The 22893-nt window shown below is 40.0% G+C and overlaps 1 protein-coding gene across 4 annotated transcripts in view; it reads right to left on the bottom strand.

Annotated features, from left to right (window-relative positions):
* The window catches only part of dars2 (aspartyl-tRNA synthetase 2, mitochondrial), a 43139-nt gene that overhangs the window by 14294 nt on the left and 5952 nt on the right, over nucleotides 1–22893 (bottom strand). For 3 of the 4 annotated variants that reach the window (XR_006313045.1, XM_043699962.1, XM_043699964.1), the window contains exons 2-12: nucleotides 21001–21100; nucleotides 20016–20082; nucleotides 18958–19059; nucleotides 16153–16248; nucleotides 13856–13979; nucleotides 13017–13063; nucleotides 12020–12126; nucleotides 8820–8889; nucleotides 8352–8531; nucleotides 5776–5883; nucleotides 4566–4628 (exon numbers count right to left, since the gene is read on the bottom strand). Coding sequence is in view for 3 of the 4 variants with exons in the window: in XM_043699962.1 (XP_043555897.1) it covers nucleotides 4566–4628; nucleotides 5776–5883; nucleotides 8352–8531; nucleotides 8820–8889; nucleotides 12020–12126; nucleotides 13017–13063; nucleotides 13856–13979; nucleotides 16153–16248; nucleotides 18958–19059; nucleotides 20016–20082; nucleotides 21001–21100 (1064 nt within the window). In the remaining variant the exon portion in view is untranslated. The remainder of the gene's footprint in view (nucleotides 1–4565; nucleotides 4629–5775; nucleotides 5884–8351; nucleotides 8532–8819; nucleotides 8890–12019; nucleotides 12127–13016; nucleotides 13064–13855; nucleotides 13980–16152; nucleotides 16249–18957; nucleotides 19060–20015; nucleotides 20083–21000; nucleotides 21101–22893) is intronic. The other variant, XM_043699963.1, reaches the window with a different exon arrangement.

The raw sequence follows: 22893 nt of genomic DNA, 5'->3' as shown, positions 1-22893 counted from the left end.
AATAAGATTTGTGAGGCACTACCTACCCTTCACAAAACTGTGTTGACTATCCTTAATCAACTTATTCTTTTCTAGATGATTATAAATCCTATCTCTTATAAACTTTTCCAATACTTTACCCACAACTGAAGAAAGGCTAACTGGTCTACTATAATTACCAGGATTGTTCCTACTCCACTTCTTGAAAAAGGGGACATTTGCTCTCCTCCAGTCTTTCTTTATTCAAGAAACCAGATTAGCTATCCTCCAGTCATCTGGCACTTCACCTGTGGCCAGTGAAGTATTAAATATATCCGCCGTCACCCCAGCATTCTCCTCTCTTGCTTCCCATAGCTACCTAGGATACATTTCATCAGTCCGGGGGATTTATGCATCTTTCTGCCCACTAAACCATCTAATACCTCCTCCTTATTAACCCTAAAGCATTCGAGAATCTCACCATCCCAACTAAAATCCCTGGCTACAATGTCTTTCTCCTTTGTTAATACAAATGAGAAGTATCCATTTAAGACCTCACCCACATCCTCTGGCTCCATGCACAGGTTGACCCTTCGGTCTCTATTAGGTACCATTCTTTTATACTTATGAAAAGTCTTGGGTTTTACCTTGATCTCATCTGCCAAAGATGCACCTCTTTGCCCTAATTTTCTTTTTAAGCAAACCCCATACTCTCTATATTTCTGAAGGGCCTCCCCAGTTTTTAATGTGATGTATCTGACATATGCTTCCTTCTTTCTTTACCCCTTGGCATCCAAGGTTTCCTGGACTTGCTGCCCTTCACTCTTAGAGGAATCTGCTGGCCCCGAATTCCCACTCTACTTCTTTTAGGAGACTGTCATTTTCCAATGTAGGCAAGACTGGGCTAAGGCGGCAGATTTCCTTCCCTACAACCCCAGATGGGTTTTATAACATTGATTGTAGTCACGGTCACCATAACTGAGATGAGCTTAGTGTTCCAGATGTATTCAATAAGAGCTTCCATATTAAGATTTGAATTCATCTCCTGAGAGGAATAATCTGACTTCTTCATAATTAGTACAATGATAAGAACACTACATCACCAACTCCCTCTCACTAAGTAATAGTCACTTAAGGGTCTCATTCAAAACCCACCAGTATTTTACTTGAAGACTGTTCTTGTGCAAATGTATAGACTTTCTTTGTTGATCCTCTGTACTTACTGAAGGCAAACCGCCAGCTTTTATCCCTCCTTGCTCAGCACCCCCAGCTTCTTCAACCTGTTCTTGCACTCCCTAATCCCTCAATGAAAATACAACTTGAGACACAGGACTGAGCTTTGTGTGACTGAACTGCCTTTATTCAACTACAGAGCCACCAGTCATTGATTGGCTGGCTGCTCTCTCAAGCTGGAGCATTCCCTGAAGGTGCAGAGGTCTTGCCTTAAAGCAAAAACACTAATCCCATCAGGCTTGTGGATTGGCTCTCTTTCCTTCTTCCTTCCCCAGAAAAAATGTGAAGTGAGGGAAGAGACAGAGAGAGACCTCAGCATCCCTAAAATCCAGGCCCATGTTCCTCTGTTTCATTTGCCTTCATATCCGCATAAAAACAAAATTCTCAATGGTGGTGGTAGTGAAGAGATCTTCAGATTTCAATTATCTTGGTGTGTATAAATTCACCAAGTGTGTAACTTTGAAATGGCTGATCTTGAATTATGCATTATGTGTTCCCAGAGGAAATAACTCATCTGTGTCTACCTCAATGCATTCCTTTATTATTTTAAGTACTTTATTTAGATCATCAGAGAATCTTCTAAACTCAACACAATACGAAACAATGTTGTTCAGCCCGTCTTCAAAGAGTTATCTACTAATTCAGAATATCACTTTGGTAACCTAGACTGTAGCAATAAATGTTCACAGAGCTGAAATTAAATAATCACAGTACTCAAAAATAATCCAGTACTCTAGAGGAGGTTTAACAAGTGCCCTGTGCAGCTGAAGCATAAATTTCTCACTTTTGTATTCCAGTCCTTACAGATAAATAAACTCAATTAATCTTACATCCTTTCCTGATCATTCCACAATTTTGCTTGCCAACACGGAGTTACTGTTAAAGAACTGCCTTTGTAACCTCTTCTTTAGCCAACTGACGACATTGTTTAATCATTTGCATGATTTTTAAATTTAATATTTGTTAATTATTCTAAAATTAATAAAAATAATTAAGAGGTTTGTCCCTTAATTGTCTGACAGTTTTAGATCAGTGGCATTAAAGAGTTAATTTACCTTAGTGATCCTAATGGCAGGAAGCCTATAGTGTAACTTGTTGGCTGAACAATTGATGAAAGAGTGCCATCCCAGAGACTGGCCTAGAATAATAACACACAAAACAAACCACCCAAATAGTTTATGCTAGAAATTATGCTCCAGTTCAGCCTCATCCAACTCTATGAAAGCAACCCACATTTATTTCTTCCTCACCAACTTATCTAGGTTCCCTTAATATATCTTTAATAATCACGAACTGCTCCCTATGAACAAGATACATGCTTTCACCACTACTTGGGTAAAAAGCTTTCCTCTGAATTTTCTATCTCACATTAATGACTGCCTGGTTTTCCTCTTCACCACAAGTTGGAACAGTTGCTCTGTATGAAAACCTTTCATCATTTTGAATGGCTTTTCAATCATCCCTCAGCCTTTTCTTTTCAAGAGAAAAGAGAACCAAAATGTTCATGTTCTAAAAGGAATTTCTAAAAGCAAAGAATGGGGATAAGAGAGTCCTTCTCAGGTCAACAGCCAGTGACAAGTGGCAAGGCTCAGTGTTAGGACCACAACTTTTCACTATACATTAACGATCCAGATGAAAGAACTGAGGGCATTCTGGCTAAGTTTGCAGACGATACAAAGATAGATAGAGGGACAGGTAACACTGAGGAGGTGGGGAGGCCGCAGAAGGATTTGGACAGGTTAGGAGAGTGAACAAATTAGCAGATTGAGTACAATGTGGAAAAATGTAAGGTCGTGCACTTTGGTAGGAAGAACAGAGGCATGGACTATTTTCGAAATGGGGAGAAAATTCAAGTCTGATGTGCAAAGAGACTTGGGAGTTCTAGTCCAGGATTCTCTCAAGGTAAACTTGCAGGTTGAGTCAGTAGTTAGGAAGGCAAACGCAATTATGGCATTTATTTTGAGAGGACTTGAATATAAAAGCTGGGATGTACTTCTGAGGCTCTAAAAGGCTCTGGTCAGACCACATTTGGAGTACGGTGCACAGTTTTGGGCTCTATTTCACTGGAAGGGTGAACTGGCCCTGCAGCATGTTCAGAGGAGGTTCACGAGAATGGTCCCAGGAATGAAAAGCTTAACATATGAGAAAAGTTTGAGGACTCTGGTCTATACTCGGAGTTTAGAATTGAAACTACAACTCTGAATGGCCTGGACAGAATGGATGTTGGGAAGATGTTTCCATTGGTAGGAGAGACTAGGACCCGAGGGCATAGTCTTAGAGTAAAGGGAGTGGAGAATAGAGACAAGGAGAAACTTCTTCAGCCAGAGAGTGGTGAATCTATGGAATTCATTGCCACATAAGGCGAAGGAGGCCAGGTCATTGAGTATATTCAAAACTGAGATAGATAGGTTCTTGAGCATCAAGGGGATCAAGGATTACAGAGAGAAAGTGGGAGAATGGGATTGAGAAGCTCATCAGCCATGATTGACTAGTGGAGCAGACTTGATGGGCTGAATGGCCCAATTTCAGTTCCTATGTCTTATGGAATTTTTGATACCTTCCTTGGAAATGTTTTTTTGTACCCTCTGCATTACTTCTACATCCTTTTTATAATGAAGGCAACCAGAACTGAACACTTCCAGTATGATCTAACCAAGGTATGATGCAGTTTTAACAAAAACGCTAGTGCCTAATTTGCTCATGTAATGCCCCTCAGTAACTGGAGTTATTACTTTTACTCTCGGATCCTTTTGTTCCTCACCTACCTCATTTAGATTATTTCGTACTTAATATATCTTTCAGATATCTATGACTGAAATTAATTAATCGATTATGTGCACATTTCTGGAGAGATCATTGGGAAATATTATTCACAGCACTACTCTGACATTATCTAAGGCATGGCATACATTAATTTTGTCACTTCTCTGCAAAAGCCTTTTTTATTCTCACTGCCCTGTCCCACGAATCTCTAATGAGGTGAATTATACCTTCTGAATTGTCTGTTCATTTGTTAATATAATTATCCAGTCAATGAGTTTATTGTAATCAAAGAGTGAGCTGATTTAATAATAATTTTGGAGTCTAACCTCCCAGTGTTACAAATTGGAACTACTGCTCAGTTCAATTCCTCTGACACTACAGGCTCCAGAAGGCAGCAAACCTTAGGATGTATTACAAGTAATTAAGTTGTTGAACTATAAAAAAAACATTATATCCTGATTACTTTCATCCCTGGATTTTACTTAAGGATTAACTGGTGTCAACACAGTTACTCCTGAACTGGGAAATAGAAAAGGCTCCAGGTATCAAGGTAAATGCATTTCTTTTATTCATTAGGATTTATGCAAAAACATTAGATGTCACTATCTTACCTGATTAAACTGAGATTTTGCCAATTGGGTAAGGTTTTCAAAATCCCTCTTTTTAAAATATTTCTGCAAGTAAAGAACAGAACTATTATAGAGTAAAAGATCTACAGCACAGAAAAAAAAATGCTTCAGCCTATTGCATCCGCACCAGTCAAAAACCACCACCTAACATTCTAAACTAATTTTCCACCACTATGGCATAACCTTGGATGCCTTGGCACTGCAAGTGGACATTCTTAAATGTTATGATGATTCTGCCTCTACCACCCTTAACAGGCAGTGGTGTCCAGATTCCTACCACCCTCTGGGTGAAAATGTTTTTCATATCCCCTCTAAACCTTCTGCCCCTTACCTTAAATCGATGCCCACAGGTCATTGATCTCTCCATCAAGGGAGAAAGTTTCTTCCTGTCTATCCTATCTATAACTCTCATAATTTTAGACATCTCAATCATGTCCCCTCTTAATCTTCAGTGCTCTAAAGAGAACAACGCCATTCTGTCCAATCTCTCTTCATAAATGAAACTCTCCAGCCCAGACAACATCCTGGGAAACCTCCACTGCACACTCTCCAGTGCTATCACATCCCTTCTGTAATGTGAATTTCAGAACTGCACGCACACAATATTTTAGCTGTGGCCTAATGAACATCTTGTACAGTTCCCGCATAAACTGCCTGGTTTTAAATTTTATGCCTCGACTAATAAAGGAAAGCATACCATATGCTTTTCTTAATCCCCTTATCCACTTGCTCTGATACCTAAAGGGACTAGTGTACATGCACAACAAGGTTCATCTGGTCCTCGATACTTCTCAGGATTCTACAGTTGATCACATATTAGGTAAAAACAAGGGCTGCAGATGCTGGAAACCAGATTCTAGATTAGAGTGGTGCTGGAAAAGCACATCAGTTCAGGCAGCATCAAAGGTGCAGGAAAATCATATTCCCTTGTCTTATTTGTCCTACCCAAATGCAATAATTCACGTTTATCCAATTAAGTTCCATTTACCACTGATTAGCCCATCTGACCAGCCTGTCTATATTCTTCTGTAATTGAAGTCTATACTCTTCATTATTTACTACTCCAGAGATCAGAATATATTAGTTAGAAATCCTATAGAGAATGTAATTTAGCAGTGTTATTTTTTCCTAAATTACACATGAATCTTATGTTACACAGTCTTTGAGCTAACCTTCATTCAGTTACACTTACCACTCCATCAGCAACTGAGATCATCCGTATTGCACCACGTGGACAGGAAAGTGCATTACGCAGGAAGGAAATCTCTGTATTTCTGAACATTTCACTAACATCAACGATCTGTTTAATTTTACAAATATAGGTTAGAAAAGCAATGAACAGTATAACATTTTGAACCTCTTTAATGTTCATCTAGAGTAGCTTGAATACAAATCAGAAAAGATTTCACAGAATCAAGATTTTCAATTTTCCTGCAATTCAACTGGTGTTTGTGTTATGTGTAAGAAATTTAACAAACTTGATCACAACAAATCAGACCATCAAAAATGTACAGTTGGTTCTGCTAAAATGCGGTAGTTATGTTCTAGTGCAATCCTGTGTTATAAGAAAATCACGAAACAGCATCACCATTTAAACTAATGGGGCCGGAATCACATTATAACCAACAGACGTTTTTAAAATTCGCACTACACAAATATATAGTCTCCAATTTGTCAATCGCGTTATAGCGAATTCACATTTCCAAAACGCGCATTATAGCAGAGTGCAGTTGATTGTAAAGGCCGTATCTTTTTATTGCTCTGCATTTCGGATTGTGGACCAAAATAGGCAAAGAACTGTTTTAGAACCCAAAAATTGCTGCCCTCTTTCAAAAGAAAGTTATCTGACACTCACTGTAAGTGCTGTTTGAACAGCTGTTGGTTCAAGCAGCGGAGAAAGCTGAGTTACAGACAAAGTGGAGCCAGGAGTATGTGTATGAAGGGAGATTTGGGTGCAAGCAAATAGCTCATTGGTCTACAATATGGCAACCAGTTATCAGTGACAAAGACCTCTTGCACACCAACAACTTTGCGATTTGCTCGTAGAAAGCAATTCAAGCTGAAAATAGACAGTTTATTTCTCCTTCTCTGTTGCAAACTGTACCTTTTAATTAATAAGTGAGAGACCTTTATAAGTATGAGTCAGTCACTGTGCCTCCTGCAGATAAGTGAAAGCATCCAGAAAAGGAAGATTGAGAAGCTGCATTCTGATCAGCAAAAGGATCACCTCAGCAAACCATGTGGAGGGCAACCACTGAATTGCCTTCCCAGCCATTCCGTCTGCCCATAACACCCAGGTCTTGTTTCTACCTGTATTTGTGCAGAGGGGGAGTTTATAACTGGTCTAGAGTTATAACCAGTAGAATTATTTGCTGACATTTCATAATTATTTATCTGTAGTTAGAATCTGTTTATCTGTAATAAATAATAATTCTTATTAAGTACAGGAACCTAGCTCGTGCTTTCCTTTAACCTGACAAAAGTGAGGACTGCAGATGCTGGAGATCAGAGTCTAGTTTAGAGTGGAGCTGGAAAAGCACAGCAGGTCATGCAGCATCAGAGGAGCAGGAAAACTCCCCCTCCCACTCTGCCAAAGACATGCAGGTCCTGGGCCTCCTCCACTTCCACTCCCTCACCACTCGATGCCTGGAGGAAGAACGCCTCATCTTCCGCCTCGGAACACTTCAACTCCATGGCATCGATGTGGACTTCACCAGTTTCCTCATTTCCCCTCCCTCCACCTTACCCCAGTTCCAACCTGCCAGCTCAGCAACATCCTCATGATCTGTCCTACCTGCCAATCTTCCTTCCCATCTATCCGCTCCACCCTCCTCTCCAACCTATCACCTTCATCCCCACCTCCATCCACCGATTGACTCTTGGTTTCTGTTAACCGGAGTCTAAAGAGAGGTAAATTGGGAGTTCTTTATACTTTTTAAAATCTTTTAACTTTTGTGACAACCTTGGGAATAGTGCAGCTCAACTCACATCATGAAACTCCAGTGAGGTGTACGCTTTACAGATTTGATTTCATTTATGTCCATTATAAAGACCATGGCAGTCTGCATCCCTGCTGTTGCTCATCTGCAGACAACATCCCCATGCACATCTTAGTTCCTCTGCACTATTATTCCAATGCTCTTACAATGACCTCACATCCTCCATAAACTTTAGCTCATCAAATGTTTTGCTGCCCACAGGTTAACTCTCACCAATTCCATTCACCCATTGTTCCTCTGCCTCTGATCTAACCTGACTCCTGGCTTGGCAAAACGTCATGTTTAAATTTCTCACTTTCACCTCTCTTTAACCTCCTACAGCCTTACCATCCTCCAGGATCACTACGCTCCTCCATTTCTGGTCCCTCATACCTTGCTAATTTTAATTGCTTCATTATTGGCAGCCATGTCTTCAGCAGCCTGTGTGCCAAGGTATGGACTTAGTTTCTTAAATCGCTGCACTTCCTCCTTCTTTGCAATGCTGCTTATACATGTTCTAATATGCTCTCATGTGGCTTGATGGTGTTAAATATTGTTTGATTAAGTAAGCTTACTGCAATGCTTTACAATCTTAAAGGCACTGTATACATGCAAATTGTTGCTAAAAGTCTCAGGAAATACAAGAATGTGGTGTGAAATAGCTGTTTTCCAAGTCTTGCTGTAGGGAAACATTCTGTTCCACTGCATCTCACCCAGTGTTTTAAACTCAAAATGCCATTCAGGATAAAGGTGGTTTAAAATTATACATCTCATCCTGACAAAATTTCACCTTCATTCCAAAACGAGTATCAGGTTTGTCAACGCCATAACTGTCCATGGCATCTGCGTAAGTCATTGATGGGAAAGGGGTGTCAATATCTCCTTTCTCCTCTGGCCAGGAATATTCTATCAGCCCTTCTATCAGCTTCCGTATCCTTGCCTGGTCTATGAAGGACATCTCAATGTCGATCTAAAATACACGCAAGGAGATCAGTGATAGTATAGTTTAAACAACATTTTTATCATTAGTTAACACTTAGGTAATAAAGCAAGAACACTCATGCCAAAAGCATTCATTTTCAACCATGAGTGCATAAAAAGTCAGATAAATTGCTGAGTTTTAATGTTTAGATTTACTATTTTACTGGAACAATTTGTCAGTTCCAAGACTAACATTTCATTAATGCCCACAATACAAAGGATTTTTTAAAAATTGTGTCCCATCTTTGCTCTGAATTCTAAACCCATTACAGCTCACCTGGGTAAATTCAGGTTGTCGGTCTGGCTTTGATCCCTCATCTCTATAACAGCGAGCCACTTGGAAGTACCTGCAGAAATACTGCTGCATGTGAATCAGCACAAATGAACCTAATTTTAGATTTTAAAGTGAAGAGCAATGCTTGCTTCCCAGTCATCTGATCAATCATTTTTCTTCATGAAGAAGGAAGTTTCACCTTTAAGTATCCAACAGCCACAAATATACTTCTTTTTAGTCAGGTGAACAGATGAATACTGATAATCAGTACAACGGTACTCCATGATTTTCTATATTTACTGCCTATTGTGCATCCTGCTCCCTGTCAACTGCTGTTCTGGACTGAGGATGTGGAGGGAGTGAAAATAACAGTTTCTGCACAGACTGAAGCAATAACAAATCACTTGCCCCACAGATGACATTATTGAGTGAAATGTTCAGATGGTACAGAGTTGGGATTATCCCAGGTTGATGACTGCAATTTTTCTGAGATTTACTTTACACAGAACTATGTAATAAAGTTCACAATGTTCCATTCTGATGCACATTCCACTTCCTCCTCCATAATCTTCCTGAACATAATCAGGTGTTTGAAACTGATCCATAATAGCCCAATTTTTGCAGTGGCCGGATTTGATGGCGGACTATCAGTAGCATTCTACAATTAACCATAATTTCAGGATATTGGATATGCTTAATGTGGAAATTCTGAAGTTGCAGTCTATCACTATGTTCTGGCACAGGCTGCACTGTGCTCATGTTATTAAGGGAGGTGAAGGCCTAGTGGTATTATTGCTGAACTGTTAATCCAGAAACATTCTGGAGACATGGATTCAAATCTCGCCACAGCAAATGGTGGAATGTGAATTCAAAAAACAAACAAACAATCTGGAATGAAGGAGTCTAATGATGACCATGAATCCATTGCTGATTGTCATAAAAATCCTAATGGGAGAAAGTGAGGACTGCAGATGCTGGAGATCAGAGCTGAAAAATGTGTTGCTGGAAAAGCGCAGCAGGTCAAGCAGCATCCAAGGAGCAGGAGAATCGACATTTCGGGCATAAGCTTCCTGAAGAAGGGCTTATGCCCGAAACGTCGATTCTCCTGCTCCTTGGATGCTGCCTGACCTGCTGCGCATTTCCATAAAAATCCTAATGTCACTAATATCATTTAGGAAGGGGAAACTGCCATCCTTACAAAGGACTGGCCTACATGCCACTCCAGGCCCATAGCAATGAGGCTGACTTTTAATTGCTCTCTGGGGAATTAGGGTTGAGCAATAAATGTTAGTCTAGCCAGCGATGCCCTCATTCTTATCTTTTCAACATGTATTTGCCCCACTTACACCAAAATATCAAACATTATAGAGTCACAGAGTGTACAGCATGGAAACAGACCCTTAGGTCCAACCCATCCATGCTGACCAGATATCTCAACCCAAAATAGTCACACCTGCCAGCACCCGGCCCATATCCCTCCAAACCTTTCCTATTCATATACCCATCCAGATGCCTTTTAAATGTTGCAATTGTACCAGCCTCCACCACTTCCCCTGGCAGCTCATTCCATACACGTACCACCCTTTGCGTGAAAAAGCTAACCCTTCGGTCTTTTTTATATCTTTCCCTCTCACCCTAAACCTATGCTTTCTAGTTCTGGACTCCCCGACCCCAGGGAAAAGACTTCGCCTATTTACCCTATCCATGCCCCTCATAATTTTGTCAACCTCTATAAGGTTACCCCTCAGCCTCCGACGCTCCAGGGAAAACAGCCTCTCCCTATAGCTCAAATCCTCCAACCCTGGCAACGTCCTTGTAAATCTTTTCTCAACCCTTTCAAGTTTCACAACATATCTCCGATAGGAAGGAGACCAGAACTGCATGCAATAATCCAACAGTGGCCTTACCAATATCCTGTATAGCCGCAACATGACCTCCCAACTCCTGTACTCAATAATCTGACCAATAAAGGAATGCATACCAAACGCCTTCTTCACTATCCTATCTACCCGCGACTCTATTTTCAAGGAGCTATGAACCTGCACTCCAAGGTCTCTTTGTTCAGAAACACTCCCTAGGACCTTACCATTAAGTGTACAAGTCCTGCTAAGATTTGCTTTCCCAAAACGCAACACCTTGCATTTATCTGAATTAAACTCCATCTGCCACTTCTCAGCCCATTGGCCCATCTGGTCAAGATCCTGTTGTAATCTGAGGTAACCTTCTTCGCTGTCCACTACAATTTTGGTGTCATCTGCAAAAAGCCGTAATCATGAGTTGACTATTAGTCAAGAACCCTGTTATATTCTGCGTCAGGTTATAGATTTCAGAACTAAAAGGTATAGATCTGTTAACAAAACATCCATTTTTTATGAACACCAAGCAAAGAGCTCCAACATGTGCCAGAAATATTTACTGATAACTCAAGCAGGAATACCACCACATGCAAGTTCCCCTCAAGGCCACTCACTATACTGACGTGTATCGCTGTTACTTCACTGTTGCTGGGTAAAAATCCTGGAACTCCCTTCCTAACATCATTGCAGGTCTAACTGCAGCACATAACTGCAGCAGTTCAAGAAGGCAATTCACCACCACCTTCTCAAGGGGAACTGAAGACAGGCAATAAATAGTAACCATCCAACAACCCGCATGAAAATTAAAAAATACAGCACAATGCACCTTACAGTATTTCCTCTCTGCATTGTAACATTCACTATTAGAAATTCATGGAAAATATTTTGCGAATGCTACTAACAGTTTTTCTACACCTATTACTCGGGTTCTGTTCTTTCTTCACATTTGCATAGTTAACTAGCCTGGATGACCTCCATTCCAACTCCAGCAGCTGCTTATCAGTTATATAAAGTATTAGTATGCAACTAATTGATATGTGATTTACTTTTCACTTTTAGCTTTGGAATGTTACCTGACCTCCTCTCATCTCATGATCTTTTGTATATGATTGTATTCAGCTGAAATGGGGCAGATAACACTTTGAGAAGAGTAGACATGTCCTCCTTCTGTGACAGAAAACATGGCATCTGGCCAATGCAAATTGTTAATTATTAAAGACTAAAAAATCAAATTTCTGTGACACACACAGATATTAGGTTCGCAATGTGGTTTTAAATCTCCTTGTAGTTAGTCTTGAGGTCAGGTCAATACTTTGATAGTCTACTACAGGTAGCACAGGGCCTTACCTGTCCAGCCCTCCTATCATCAAAAGCTGCTTGAATTGTTGAGGACTCTGTGGGAGGCAGTAAAACTTCCCTGGCTCCATTGAGGGCACCACAAATTCCTTGGCTCCCTGCAGACCAAGTAACAAGGTAAATCTGAAGAAAGTTTATATTCCACACTTAACAACAGTGTACCATATGCGTACAGATCATAACAGAATCAAGGGTCACACTGTTTATGACAAGACTCCATCTTGGTACAGCAAACTACAATTTTTCTGAAGACAGAACTTGCTGGATAGTCCAAGGAAAGAAAGTTGCCAAACTGGACTTCAAAAAAAATCATTGAAACAACTGAATAAATTGCCAAAAAATATATATTTTGCCAAGATTCATGCACAAGTTCGATGATGCATTTTAGGAAAGATTTTTAAAATAAATATTTAGCATATGTTCTGCACACTCTATAATCATCCACCTGTCCTGATCATGAGCTGAGGAGAACAGAGATGAGGCTCTTTCAAATAAAATATTTCTTTTAAGTTTATCATCTGATTTTGTTGGCATTGCAGTAGAAAGTCATTTTGTCATCAATCTGTAGAAGAGAGGGTAGACTGTCTCTTTTCGAGTCATAGAGATGTGCAGCATGGAAACAGACCCTTCGGCAAGAATACTGATTGTTCTCCACCTCAACCTTTTCTTTCCTCCCAGATTAAAAGTGATATAGAATTTATCATTCTTTTCAAGATATGAGTTTATTCTCATGGTTTCATTGCCAGTAACTGCATTTTGTAGAACGTGTTAGTGAAAAGTCAGTACTCTTGTCTCAGGGAATGGCAAAGGGCAAGGAAAATTAGAAGAAAGCAACCTGAGAATTCTCAAAAAAAAATATCTGTTGTGACCAAATAAAGAATGTTATATGCATGCAAGTGTAATCTCAGCCTAGGTGGGAAAATGATATAGACGAGAAAACACACTGTAGGAGAGTTAAAGGAAGAAAGAAATAATTTGCATCACTCACACCAGGAGTTTTCTTAAATAATGTTGGAGTCTCCACATCGACAAAACCTGGAGATAAAACAAGTCAAAAACATCATTATTTCAAATGGGATTTGTGCCTCCTCTCACTTTGTCCATTTTGTGAATAGTACAGTTTTACTCAGCTTTCTTGAAAAAAAGACGAACTGACCAAATGTGTGATTCCTCGTGGATAAGCTTGTATAAACAGACCACAATTGACAGATTAACCAAACAGTAGTGATTCATGACACAGGATGTGTAATTGACAGAGTTAAAATGGCCTGCCATGCCTCTGTTGATTAGATGGGTAGCAAAGGTTACCAGAAATTAAAACTCAATTACATGATCTAATTTAGGTTACAGGTAGGTAATGTTGAATCCATATACATAACTTGCTTGTTAGCTCTATGATATCATCCTACTTGTATTTACTGTAATGTCACTTTCTCAAACTCTGTGCTTCTTTACACATTCTGCTAACACTGATGCTTTTCTTCTGAAGAGTCATATCAGGTACAAAATGTTCATTCGGTTTCTCTCTCCATATATGCTGTCAGACTTGCTGAGTTTTAGATTAGATTAGATTAGATTACTTACAGTGTGAAAACAGGCCCTTTGGCCCAACCAGTCCACACCGACCCGCCGAAGAGCAACCCACCCAGACCCATTCCCCTACATTTACCCCTTTACCTAACACTACGGGCAATTTAGCATGGCCAATTCGCCACACCTGGACATATTTGGACTGTGGGAGTCAACAGACACAGGAAGTTTCTCCAGCATTTTCTGCTTTTAAATCAAAATTTCCAGCGTCCACAGCATTCTGCTTTTATTTCTTACCATGTAAATTACAGAGATACTCTCTCATCTTCATTACCATCTGGGACCGCAGTCGCAAGCTATACTGCATCTGGGAACTCCTCAGATCCAGGTAGCGGAATTGCATGCGCAGTGCTTCTGATTTCTACAGAAAAGTAGAAATTCAGAATTTCAGACATATGGCCCGACATGCCAGAAAGTGGCTTAACGTTAAAACATAAATATTGCAGCACAGAAAGACCAGTTAGTGTGCATGTTCCTTGAAACAGTGATGAAACTGACCCAATGCTGCCTTCTTTCTGCATGGCCAGATATATTTCTCCTTTCGAGCATAATCTACCATTTCAAGCATAGAATCCCATATGTTAACAACTCACTTCAGTACAAACATTTCTTATTTATCTTCTGACACAAGAAGAGGACATACAAGTTATTAATAACTTATTAGTACCATCTTCTTTCTTCACGTTCTTCCATTTTACTTGGGGACACTGCAAGGCTGGTTGATCACCCTTCTGCCATCTCCTCCTGTCACTCACTCATTCCTTTTCCAACCCAGCAATATATCTCTTACCAATGCAACTTTCCACCTTAGGTCCTCCTCCTCCCCTTCTTCATCCTAGCAGTCCTATCACCATCTTTCGTTTCAGCACAGATGGATGTCCCCTCTCTTTTCTCAAATGATCACACATTTTAATTTCTTCTCAAATATTTTAGGATCATAGAATAGGCTTGAACCATAGAATCCCTATGTGTGGAAGCAGGCCATTTGGCCACACTAACCCTCCAAAGAGTAACCCACCCATACTCATTCCCCTACCCTATTACTCTACATCTACCCTGACTAATGCACCTGACCTACACACCCCTGAACACTATGAGCAATTTAGCATGGCCAATTCACCTAAACAGCGCATCTTTGGACTGTGGGAGGGAATCTGAGCATCAGGAGGAAATCCATACAGATATTTTCTTCAATGTTACCAAACACCTTGTGTAACAGTGAATCAGTCAGTTTTGTATCTAATCTTGAGAGGCATAAAGTACAAGTCTACTTTAGAAAGCTCTTCAGTACAGTCACTTACAATGAGTCAGTATTTTACGACATTGAGCCTTACTGTCCATTACTGATTCCCATCCTCAGCTGAATTATCTCAGTATGGTGACAGTTGAAGGGACTAGAATTGGCCCAAATGATTCTGGATTAGGGGCACAGCTATTGCCTGGAGCTTCACAGTTGGAATTTACCAGATGAAAACACAACCAGGATAGAATGTGATGGCTCCCATGATCAAAACGGATAGCAGTATACACCATCCAAGCACAAAGGACAAAAACTTCTCTTGGCTACCTCCAGCCTATAGACATCACTGCCTTCAGGAGATTGAGCAGAAGAAAAAAAATACTGTTGGAATAGGTTGGAAATACCTTTTTAACACACTTATTTAAAATGTACGGTTAGGAGAGAATTAAGTAAATAATGTTGTGTACAATTAACAAGACTTTAGTCAGTTCTTTTCTATGGCAGTTGAGTAATTCTTTGTGAAACGTGGGCATTTTACCGACAGAGAAAGGTTAGGGTGCACAGCCAAGTTACAAATAGCTGTCTAGTTTGTGGTTGTGTTGCAGTAGGCAACATCCTTTTGAACAATTTGTTTACAGGTATAGAAGGGCTAGATGAATATGCTGCCAGAAAGATTCCAACCACAATATTTGGCTATTGGTCAGTTAACCAATCTCAACGCGGGCAGAAACTGGAGCCAAACAACTGACTTCCATGCTTCTGGACAAGGGAGAGGATAGATTGGAACAGGCTTCTATGTCGGATCACAGTTTGGTGACCTACTTTGAAGTTTGCCTTTGAAGGGGGTTGGAGACAGGATTGTGCCCTGATACAACCACTGCCATTCGTCTTACATTCTGGAAAAGTTCATAGAAAATTAATTACTTATGATGTTCTATTAAATAGGCATTACTATGATTGACACCAAAAGCCAATATAGGTCAATATCTTCAAGCCAGGAAGAAAACAAAGAGGAAAATATCTGGGATTCAAAACCTGTTACTCTTAAACAATTGAAAGTTGAAACCATCCTCCATACCAGAGCGATGTGGACCAGAGAGAAAAAGGCATCCCACTGCATTCCTATCGAATCTTGTGTATGTTTACAATGTGAGACTCAAAAATCTTAGAGACTCCCAGATATCTTGACAGAGAAGAAAGATGAGAATGTGCTACATTTATGAGGATCAAGAAAGTAGCCCAAAGCAAAAGCAAGAGTAAATATCAAAGTTTGAGTTTTAGCTCCAGGTCTTACCTTTACAAGCTCCTTAATTTCAAAAGGCAGCTTCCTACATCTGTTGAGAATCTCAGCATTCTGCATTTGCACTTCAATTTTTCCTGTTGGCATCTCCTAAAATGGAGTCAATCAGGTTTCACACTATCAGGGCAAAAACACATTGAAATTTGCACAAGTAGAAAATTCTCAGTGCAAGAGAGAGAAAAGAAAGCAACCTCTAAATGACCCAATGTTTACAGCATTTGTACAGACCACATAGTCTAGGATGGCACTTCAATCCAGTATTATCATACAAAGTTAAGGAGCTAAATCTTGCAATATTTTGACTGTCAATTTTGAGAGTTTTATGGAAGGTTTCTGTCTGTAAGGCCTAGCAAGATTTCTCACCATATCATTCCAAATCTGACTCATAAATGACCTACCTTGGCCTTATGGTATCTCTCTTTATCAATGCTAGCCCAATTCCACCACGCACCCTAGCTGAAAGAATTCACCAAACTGTGGATATCCTGGAATGAACCATCATATTTGCTGTCCACAACATCTTTAAAAAGCTGTTATACACCCAGACAAGCGCTGGTATTCTGAAGTTGCCCTGTTCCTGACTTTTTCCCCGGATATGGCTCTCAGCCTGCAGCTTCCAATTCCCAAGAATAGGTTCCCCAGTCTCCTTCCTGCAGTATCAGCCCGTTTTCTTCATACTGTCCTTACCTTTCTAGGAAAGATACAATGGACTGACTGTGGCCCACCCACTTGAACGACCTGAACAGACTGCCCGTGGCAAGAATGCCCATACACCTGATATCTCCCAAAATTAATGCTAACCCTCAGACTGATCACAAAGCAGACACATGTCTGACAGTGACCCACACCCTCAACTACACAACCACAGACCCCTGGACCAAGAGCACCCCGACCCAGGTGCCTGAACATATCAAAGCCCCTAGACTGACATCGGAGGTGCTACTTACTCCCTCAATTTAATGTGCCAGGATCCCTGAATGACAGGTATCACCATGGAATTTACTGAGGCCCAATCCCCTGTGGCTTTGCAACATGAACATTTGCTTGCAGCACATACAACAGTTTTGCCATGGAAGCTGCTGGCACATAACGCAGCTGTGAGATTGCCCTTGCAATGTGCCCCCTTGTCTGAGGACTGCTCATCAGGAAGACAAACTGTCTGGCTCCTTGACTGCGCTAAGAAGCAATGCAAAGCAAGGCGAGGAAGGGAAGGGCCATCGGGCTGAATAGCTTACCTCTATTCCTTCTTTAATATATCATGTAGATATTTTTATGTTTCTTTAATTGGTTTTCAAGAAGCTATATTACTAACGAACACTATGGCATTTCTGAAACAAAATGACTTTCAATTTCTTCATTTAAAAATGCAGTAAAATTCAACAACAGATGCACTCTACTCTGTTATAATATAGGCTTGGGAAGTGTTACGACATGGGGTAAAACCCTGCTAATTTAAACGTGTAACACAAAAAAGATTTACCCCGTGCAGTAATGTGTGAAAATTTAAGAGGCCAAGAACTATTTAAAGTAAAAATTAACAACTTCATTTCTTAAAATATAACAGAGAATAATTAACTAATAACTATTTAAAACTACTTCCTCTAACCTATCATTTACTTTCCCTTCTATAATACTAGTCCAATAAAAAACCCCAGATTAAAATTTACTGAAAAATTCAAAATTTCAAAACCAGCTCGCTGTTGAATCTTCTATTTGGATCTTCCTCGGTCTTCTTTCCTTCTTCTTGGGGATTATGCTTCACAGGTCACTGATCAATAAAGGTAACTTTAAGAGAGCTATTCTCCAGGCAGTCTGCAGATGTTGTTGGCTTGGCAGTTCTCCTCCCAACTGTTCAATTTTCTCCAGTCTTATACCCCCCTCCAAAGCATCGGATTGTGTCATTTTAAGATTGTCAATATACTAAATTCAAACTTGATTGGAGTTTGGTATTTTTCAGGGTATAATTTAAACTGATTGGCCTAATTCAAATCTGTTTCGTCGTTTCCAGGCAACCAGCTACCCTAGCTACTGGACCAAAAGGTTACATTATATCTTGCTCAGAAAACTTGGTGTTGTCAAGTAGTTCTGTTGCTTTTAACTCTCTTAAAAGGTACAATATACCCACATCTTCATAACAGAAGCAACCGCCAGAAATTAGGGAGAGAGGGAAAAAAAACGATGTGATGAGCAAAGCTCAAGGACATCCTAACAATTAAAATCAGAGAACCATTAACAGAGACCTCTGAACAACTCAGGGCAGGAAATGATGCCCAGACCAAAAGAAAATAACATGAAAACCATGGATAACACATTTGTTACAGTACATAGAGTGGTATTGAGGGATTTTTGATATCAAGATGGCTGTCTGAGTAACCACATGGGTTTATGCCATGTTTCCTCACACTAAATTGTCTGTCTTTGGTATCCTTGTAGAATAATGGATGGACTCTATACACGGTGACAAATCATTCTTGTTGTTATTACTTCAGGAACAGCAAAGACAAGTCTAAGTGTGATGGAATTGGGAGTAGGATGGCAGCAGGCATATGGGAGCTGAAACAAATAATAATCAAGTCAGGTCTCGTCTACTGGGGTGGGTGAGGGGGATGTGGAATGTCAGGTTGATGTACATTGCTGTATTTTTGGAAGATGTATAAACTTTAATTTAAACTGGTAAAGCCAGTTTATAATTTTGTTGCACTTCAAACATCAGGCATGTAGGACCTCTAAGCTAGAGCCCCTAACCATATTCATAACTTGAAAATCTTTAGGCATCCAGATCGGAAATTAGTTACTAACCAAATTCGCTTGTCCTGGTGGTCGGGGAATCACTGTTCCAGTGACAGCAATTACAGATTCCAGAGGAAGTTCACACAATATCTTCTTGAGGTGTGCAGCAGACTGTGGAGAGAGACATGAAAGCCAAATTCAAATGTGAAATCCCAGTTTTACGTAAGTACAATATAAATATACATTTTTGTGATGATGAAAGGTGCAAAATGGTGGTTGATTGTGAATGGACCTCAAGCAAATGTGAACTGCACATTCTGCCATATAATATGTCCTGAAATAGTAAGCTGTTGCATCAAATAAAACCCCAAGAGTCACAATGCTTCTTCCAAATTGAGACGGATACAAAGAGACTCCAATATTATTGTATATCTGTGACAGAAGATGAATCCTCAGCCAAGACAGAAAATAAGAATTACTGTCCATAATTCTGTAACTTCAGAATAACTCAGCTTTACAAAATATTAACAAATTTAACATTAGTAAAACACCAACTGGGAGGACTTGTGTTACAGTGGGTAGCCTCTAAGTCAGAAGCCCTTCTTCAGAACTTGATGGTGTCGGAAGGTCCATTCATAATATGATCAAATAGGTCGAGTATCAATATGTAAATCATTCCAACATATATCAACAGCAGGCAATAAAAACAACTAAGATTCTTGGTCAGCGTGGTAAAGGAAAGAATTAGGAGCTTCTGCCATCACGATTCATAGATCCAGATGACAGCTGCTAAAATGCAGATTCCCATAGCAAACCTTGGGGTGTCAAATGGATGAATGGGCCAGTGTGGATCAGATTACTGCCAATAGCATAGTGTTTAATCCTGGTTTTGACTGGGTGGATTAGGACCCACCTCCTTGCATTAGGACCCACCTCCTTGCATTACTCATTGTGAAGACTTTGGTGCAGTGGTTTGGTCTTGGCTTCAGGCAGGAAACTCAAGAAATAAACATTGAGGATTAAATCTTTAAACTCTAAATTATCTGATTTATAATTATAATTACCAGTAAGCCCTGTAGCTGTGATGATTCATGCAATAAAATTTCCTGAAATCTAAATCTACTTACCTTCTCCTGGGGTATAACAATCTGTGTTAACCCATCAAAATCTCTCAGCACAATAAAGATACCCTGTCTGAACAAACACAAAACAGTTAATGACACAAAGCAACAGTTTTCAATTTTATTCTACCTTTCAAAAGTTATTTGCTCACCCCTGCTGCAACCTATTTTTCAGTTAAGAGGCCCAGCAGTTGGGCCTTCTTCCAATGCTACATCCAGTGATTTGTTTTTGAAAAAGCAGACAGAGTCGCAACTACCACTCATCTATAACCATAAAAAGACACTGGCTAGACAACATGCAGTTGCTTATAGATCCTACTTAGCCTTGAGCAGAGTCCAGGAAATTAAGGAAGAAAAGAAAATGGGAAGAATACACAAAACAGCTAATAATTTAAAGCATCTACATGAAAATGCCCATGGAAAGTAAAAAAAACAGTAATGCTGTATGGAAATGCAGGCTGAGCTAACTTTGACGTTATTTAAAAAATGATACTTTTATTTTATTCATTCCCATTCTTAACCTCACTGCCTACTTTCTAGTAAGCCCTGAGCATAGAGAGTTAAATATAAACATCAGTCACTTGAGGGTAATGGTTTATAGATCACAGCAGGGCTGGCAATAGGTTTGAACAGTTAGCCTCCCACTCTCTGAGCCATGCACAATTCATGACTAGCCAAGGCTAGATAACAATGCAAAAGCAGAGTCAAACAACAGATCAGTGAATTCTCCAGCTTCTTCAGGCCATATTATGTCATCATGCAACATGAATAAAAGTACACAGATTGTGAAGCATAATAAAGAACTGGTTATGTAAAATCTGACAACTACTTCACAAAATCAAATAGATCAATTAAAAAGTATCTTGTTACTGATTTAAATTTCAACCAATTAGCACTGTTAATAATATATTAAATATGTAAATACCATACCCTGGTTCCTGATCTTGTAAATTGTAAAAATCAGTGAAGCAACAAATGAGTTCACACATACCTCTGATACTGAACCCAGCCACAGAGTCTGACCTCTTGACCAATGTGAGCAGTACACAGCTCTCCACAAGTATGGGTCCGTAAGGCAAAACTATTCAGGTCTGAGGAGAGAAAGAACAAAAATTTTAATTGGGGTAATCACACACATTTGATGAAACAAAGTTTTCATCAGCTGAATACCTTATGGAACCATTACATGCTGATGCCAATCATTGCTTTTGAGAAACCATATTGTTTCAGGTGGCAGTGTCATTAGGGTGGCTTATGTCCATCATTTATTTTTCAGCGAAGCATTTTATACCCATATACAACAAACATATAAAGAGAGACACTGAATGTAGTCACTAAGAGTTTCAGAGAAATGTTTCTTAAAGTGAACATAACGTATAAGAGCAAAACACTCCATTTTAAACCTTTTGTTATGAATTCTGTGTCTTATGATCCTGCTTCACAACCACCTGATGAAGGAGTAGCACTTTGAAAGGTAACGCTTCCAGATAAACCTGTTGGACTATAACCTGGTGTTGTGTGATTTTTAACTTTGCCCACCCCAGTCCAACACGGGCTCCTCCAAATCAAATTTTAACCTCATCTGGCCAGCTCAGCTTCAGTTTATTTAAAGTCTGTGGACATCACTTTTATTCAACAAAGCTTGGACATAGGGATAGGGAAGGATGGGATGGGATTACATGACCTATCAAAACGCTTGGCTGCTGAAAAACAGTATATTGGACCTCCTTGGAGTAATAAGCAGCCAACTGTACAAATACAGAGAATGGACGTTCAACGGGGAAAGCTAATATTTTTCAGAGAGCAAACTGTTTTAGAACCGCACTTGACCTAACAAGAGTGAGACTTCCCGACACCCCTAAAGGCTTCAAAAAGCCAACTCACCATCAACTTCTTGAGAGGTATTAGAAATGGGTCGAAGAGTGGCAGATATAGTTTAAATTTAGATAAATGTGAGGTGCTGCATTTTGGAAAAGCAAATCAGGACAGGACTTATACACTTAATGATAAGGTGTCGGAGAGTATTGCTGAACAAAGATACCTTGGAGTGCAGGTCAATAGTTCCCTTAAAGTGGAGTTGCAGGTAGACAGGATAGTGAAGGCGGCTTTTGGTACGCTTGCCTTTATTAATCAGTTCATTGCATATAGGAGTTGGGAGGTCACGTTGCAGCTGCAGAAGACATTGGTTTGGCCACTTTTGGATGATTGCGTGCAATTTTGTACAAAGGTATGAAACTTGAAAGGGTTCAGAAATGATTTACGAGGACATTGCCAGATTTGGAGGGTTTGAACTATAGAGAGGCGGAGTAGAAACATAGAAAAATACAGTGCAGTACAGGCATTTTGGCCCTCGATGTTGCGCCAGTCCAAGCCCACCTAACCTACACTAGCCCACTATCCTCCATATGCCTATCCAATGCCCGTTTAAATGCCTATAAAGAGGGAGAGTCCACCACTGGTACTGGCAGGGCATTCCATGAACTCACGACTCGCTGAGTAAAGAATCTACCCCTAACATCTGTCCTATACCTACCACATCTTAATTTAAAGCTATGCCCCCTCGTAATAGCTGACTCCAGACGTGGAAAAAGGTTCTCATGGTCAACCCTATCTAAACCCCTAATCATCTCTACAACCCCTCTCAACCCCTACACCTCTATCAAGTCACCCCTAAACCTTCTTTTCTCCAATGAAAACAACCCCAAGTGCCTCAGCCTTTCCTCATACGATCTTCCTACCATACCAGGCAACATCCTGGTAAACCTCCTCTGCACCCGTTCCAGTGCCTCCACATCCTTCCTATAGTATGGCGACCAAAACTGCACACAATACTCCAGATGCGGCCGCACCAGAGTCTTATACAACTGCAACATGACCACAGTAC

Source organism: Chiloscyllium plagiosum, chromosome 11 (assembly GCF_004010195.1).
Source record: "Chiloscyllium plagiosum isolate BGI_BamShark_2017 chromosome 11, ASM401019v2, whole genome shotgun sequence".
Taxonomy (NCBI): Eukaryota; Metazoa; Chordata; class Chondrichthyes; order Orectolobiformes; family Hemiscylliidae; genus Chiloscyllium; species Chiloscyllium plagiosum.
The sequence above is the reverse complement of the archived record's forward strand: the minus strand, read 5'-3'. Positions and strand labels throughout refer to the sequence as shown.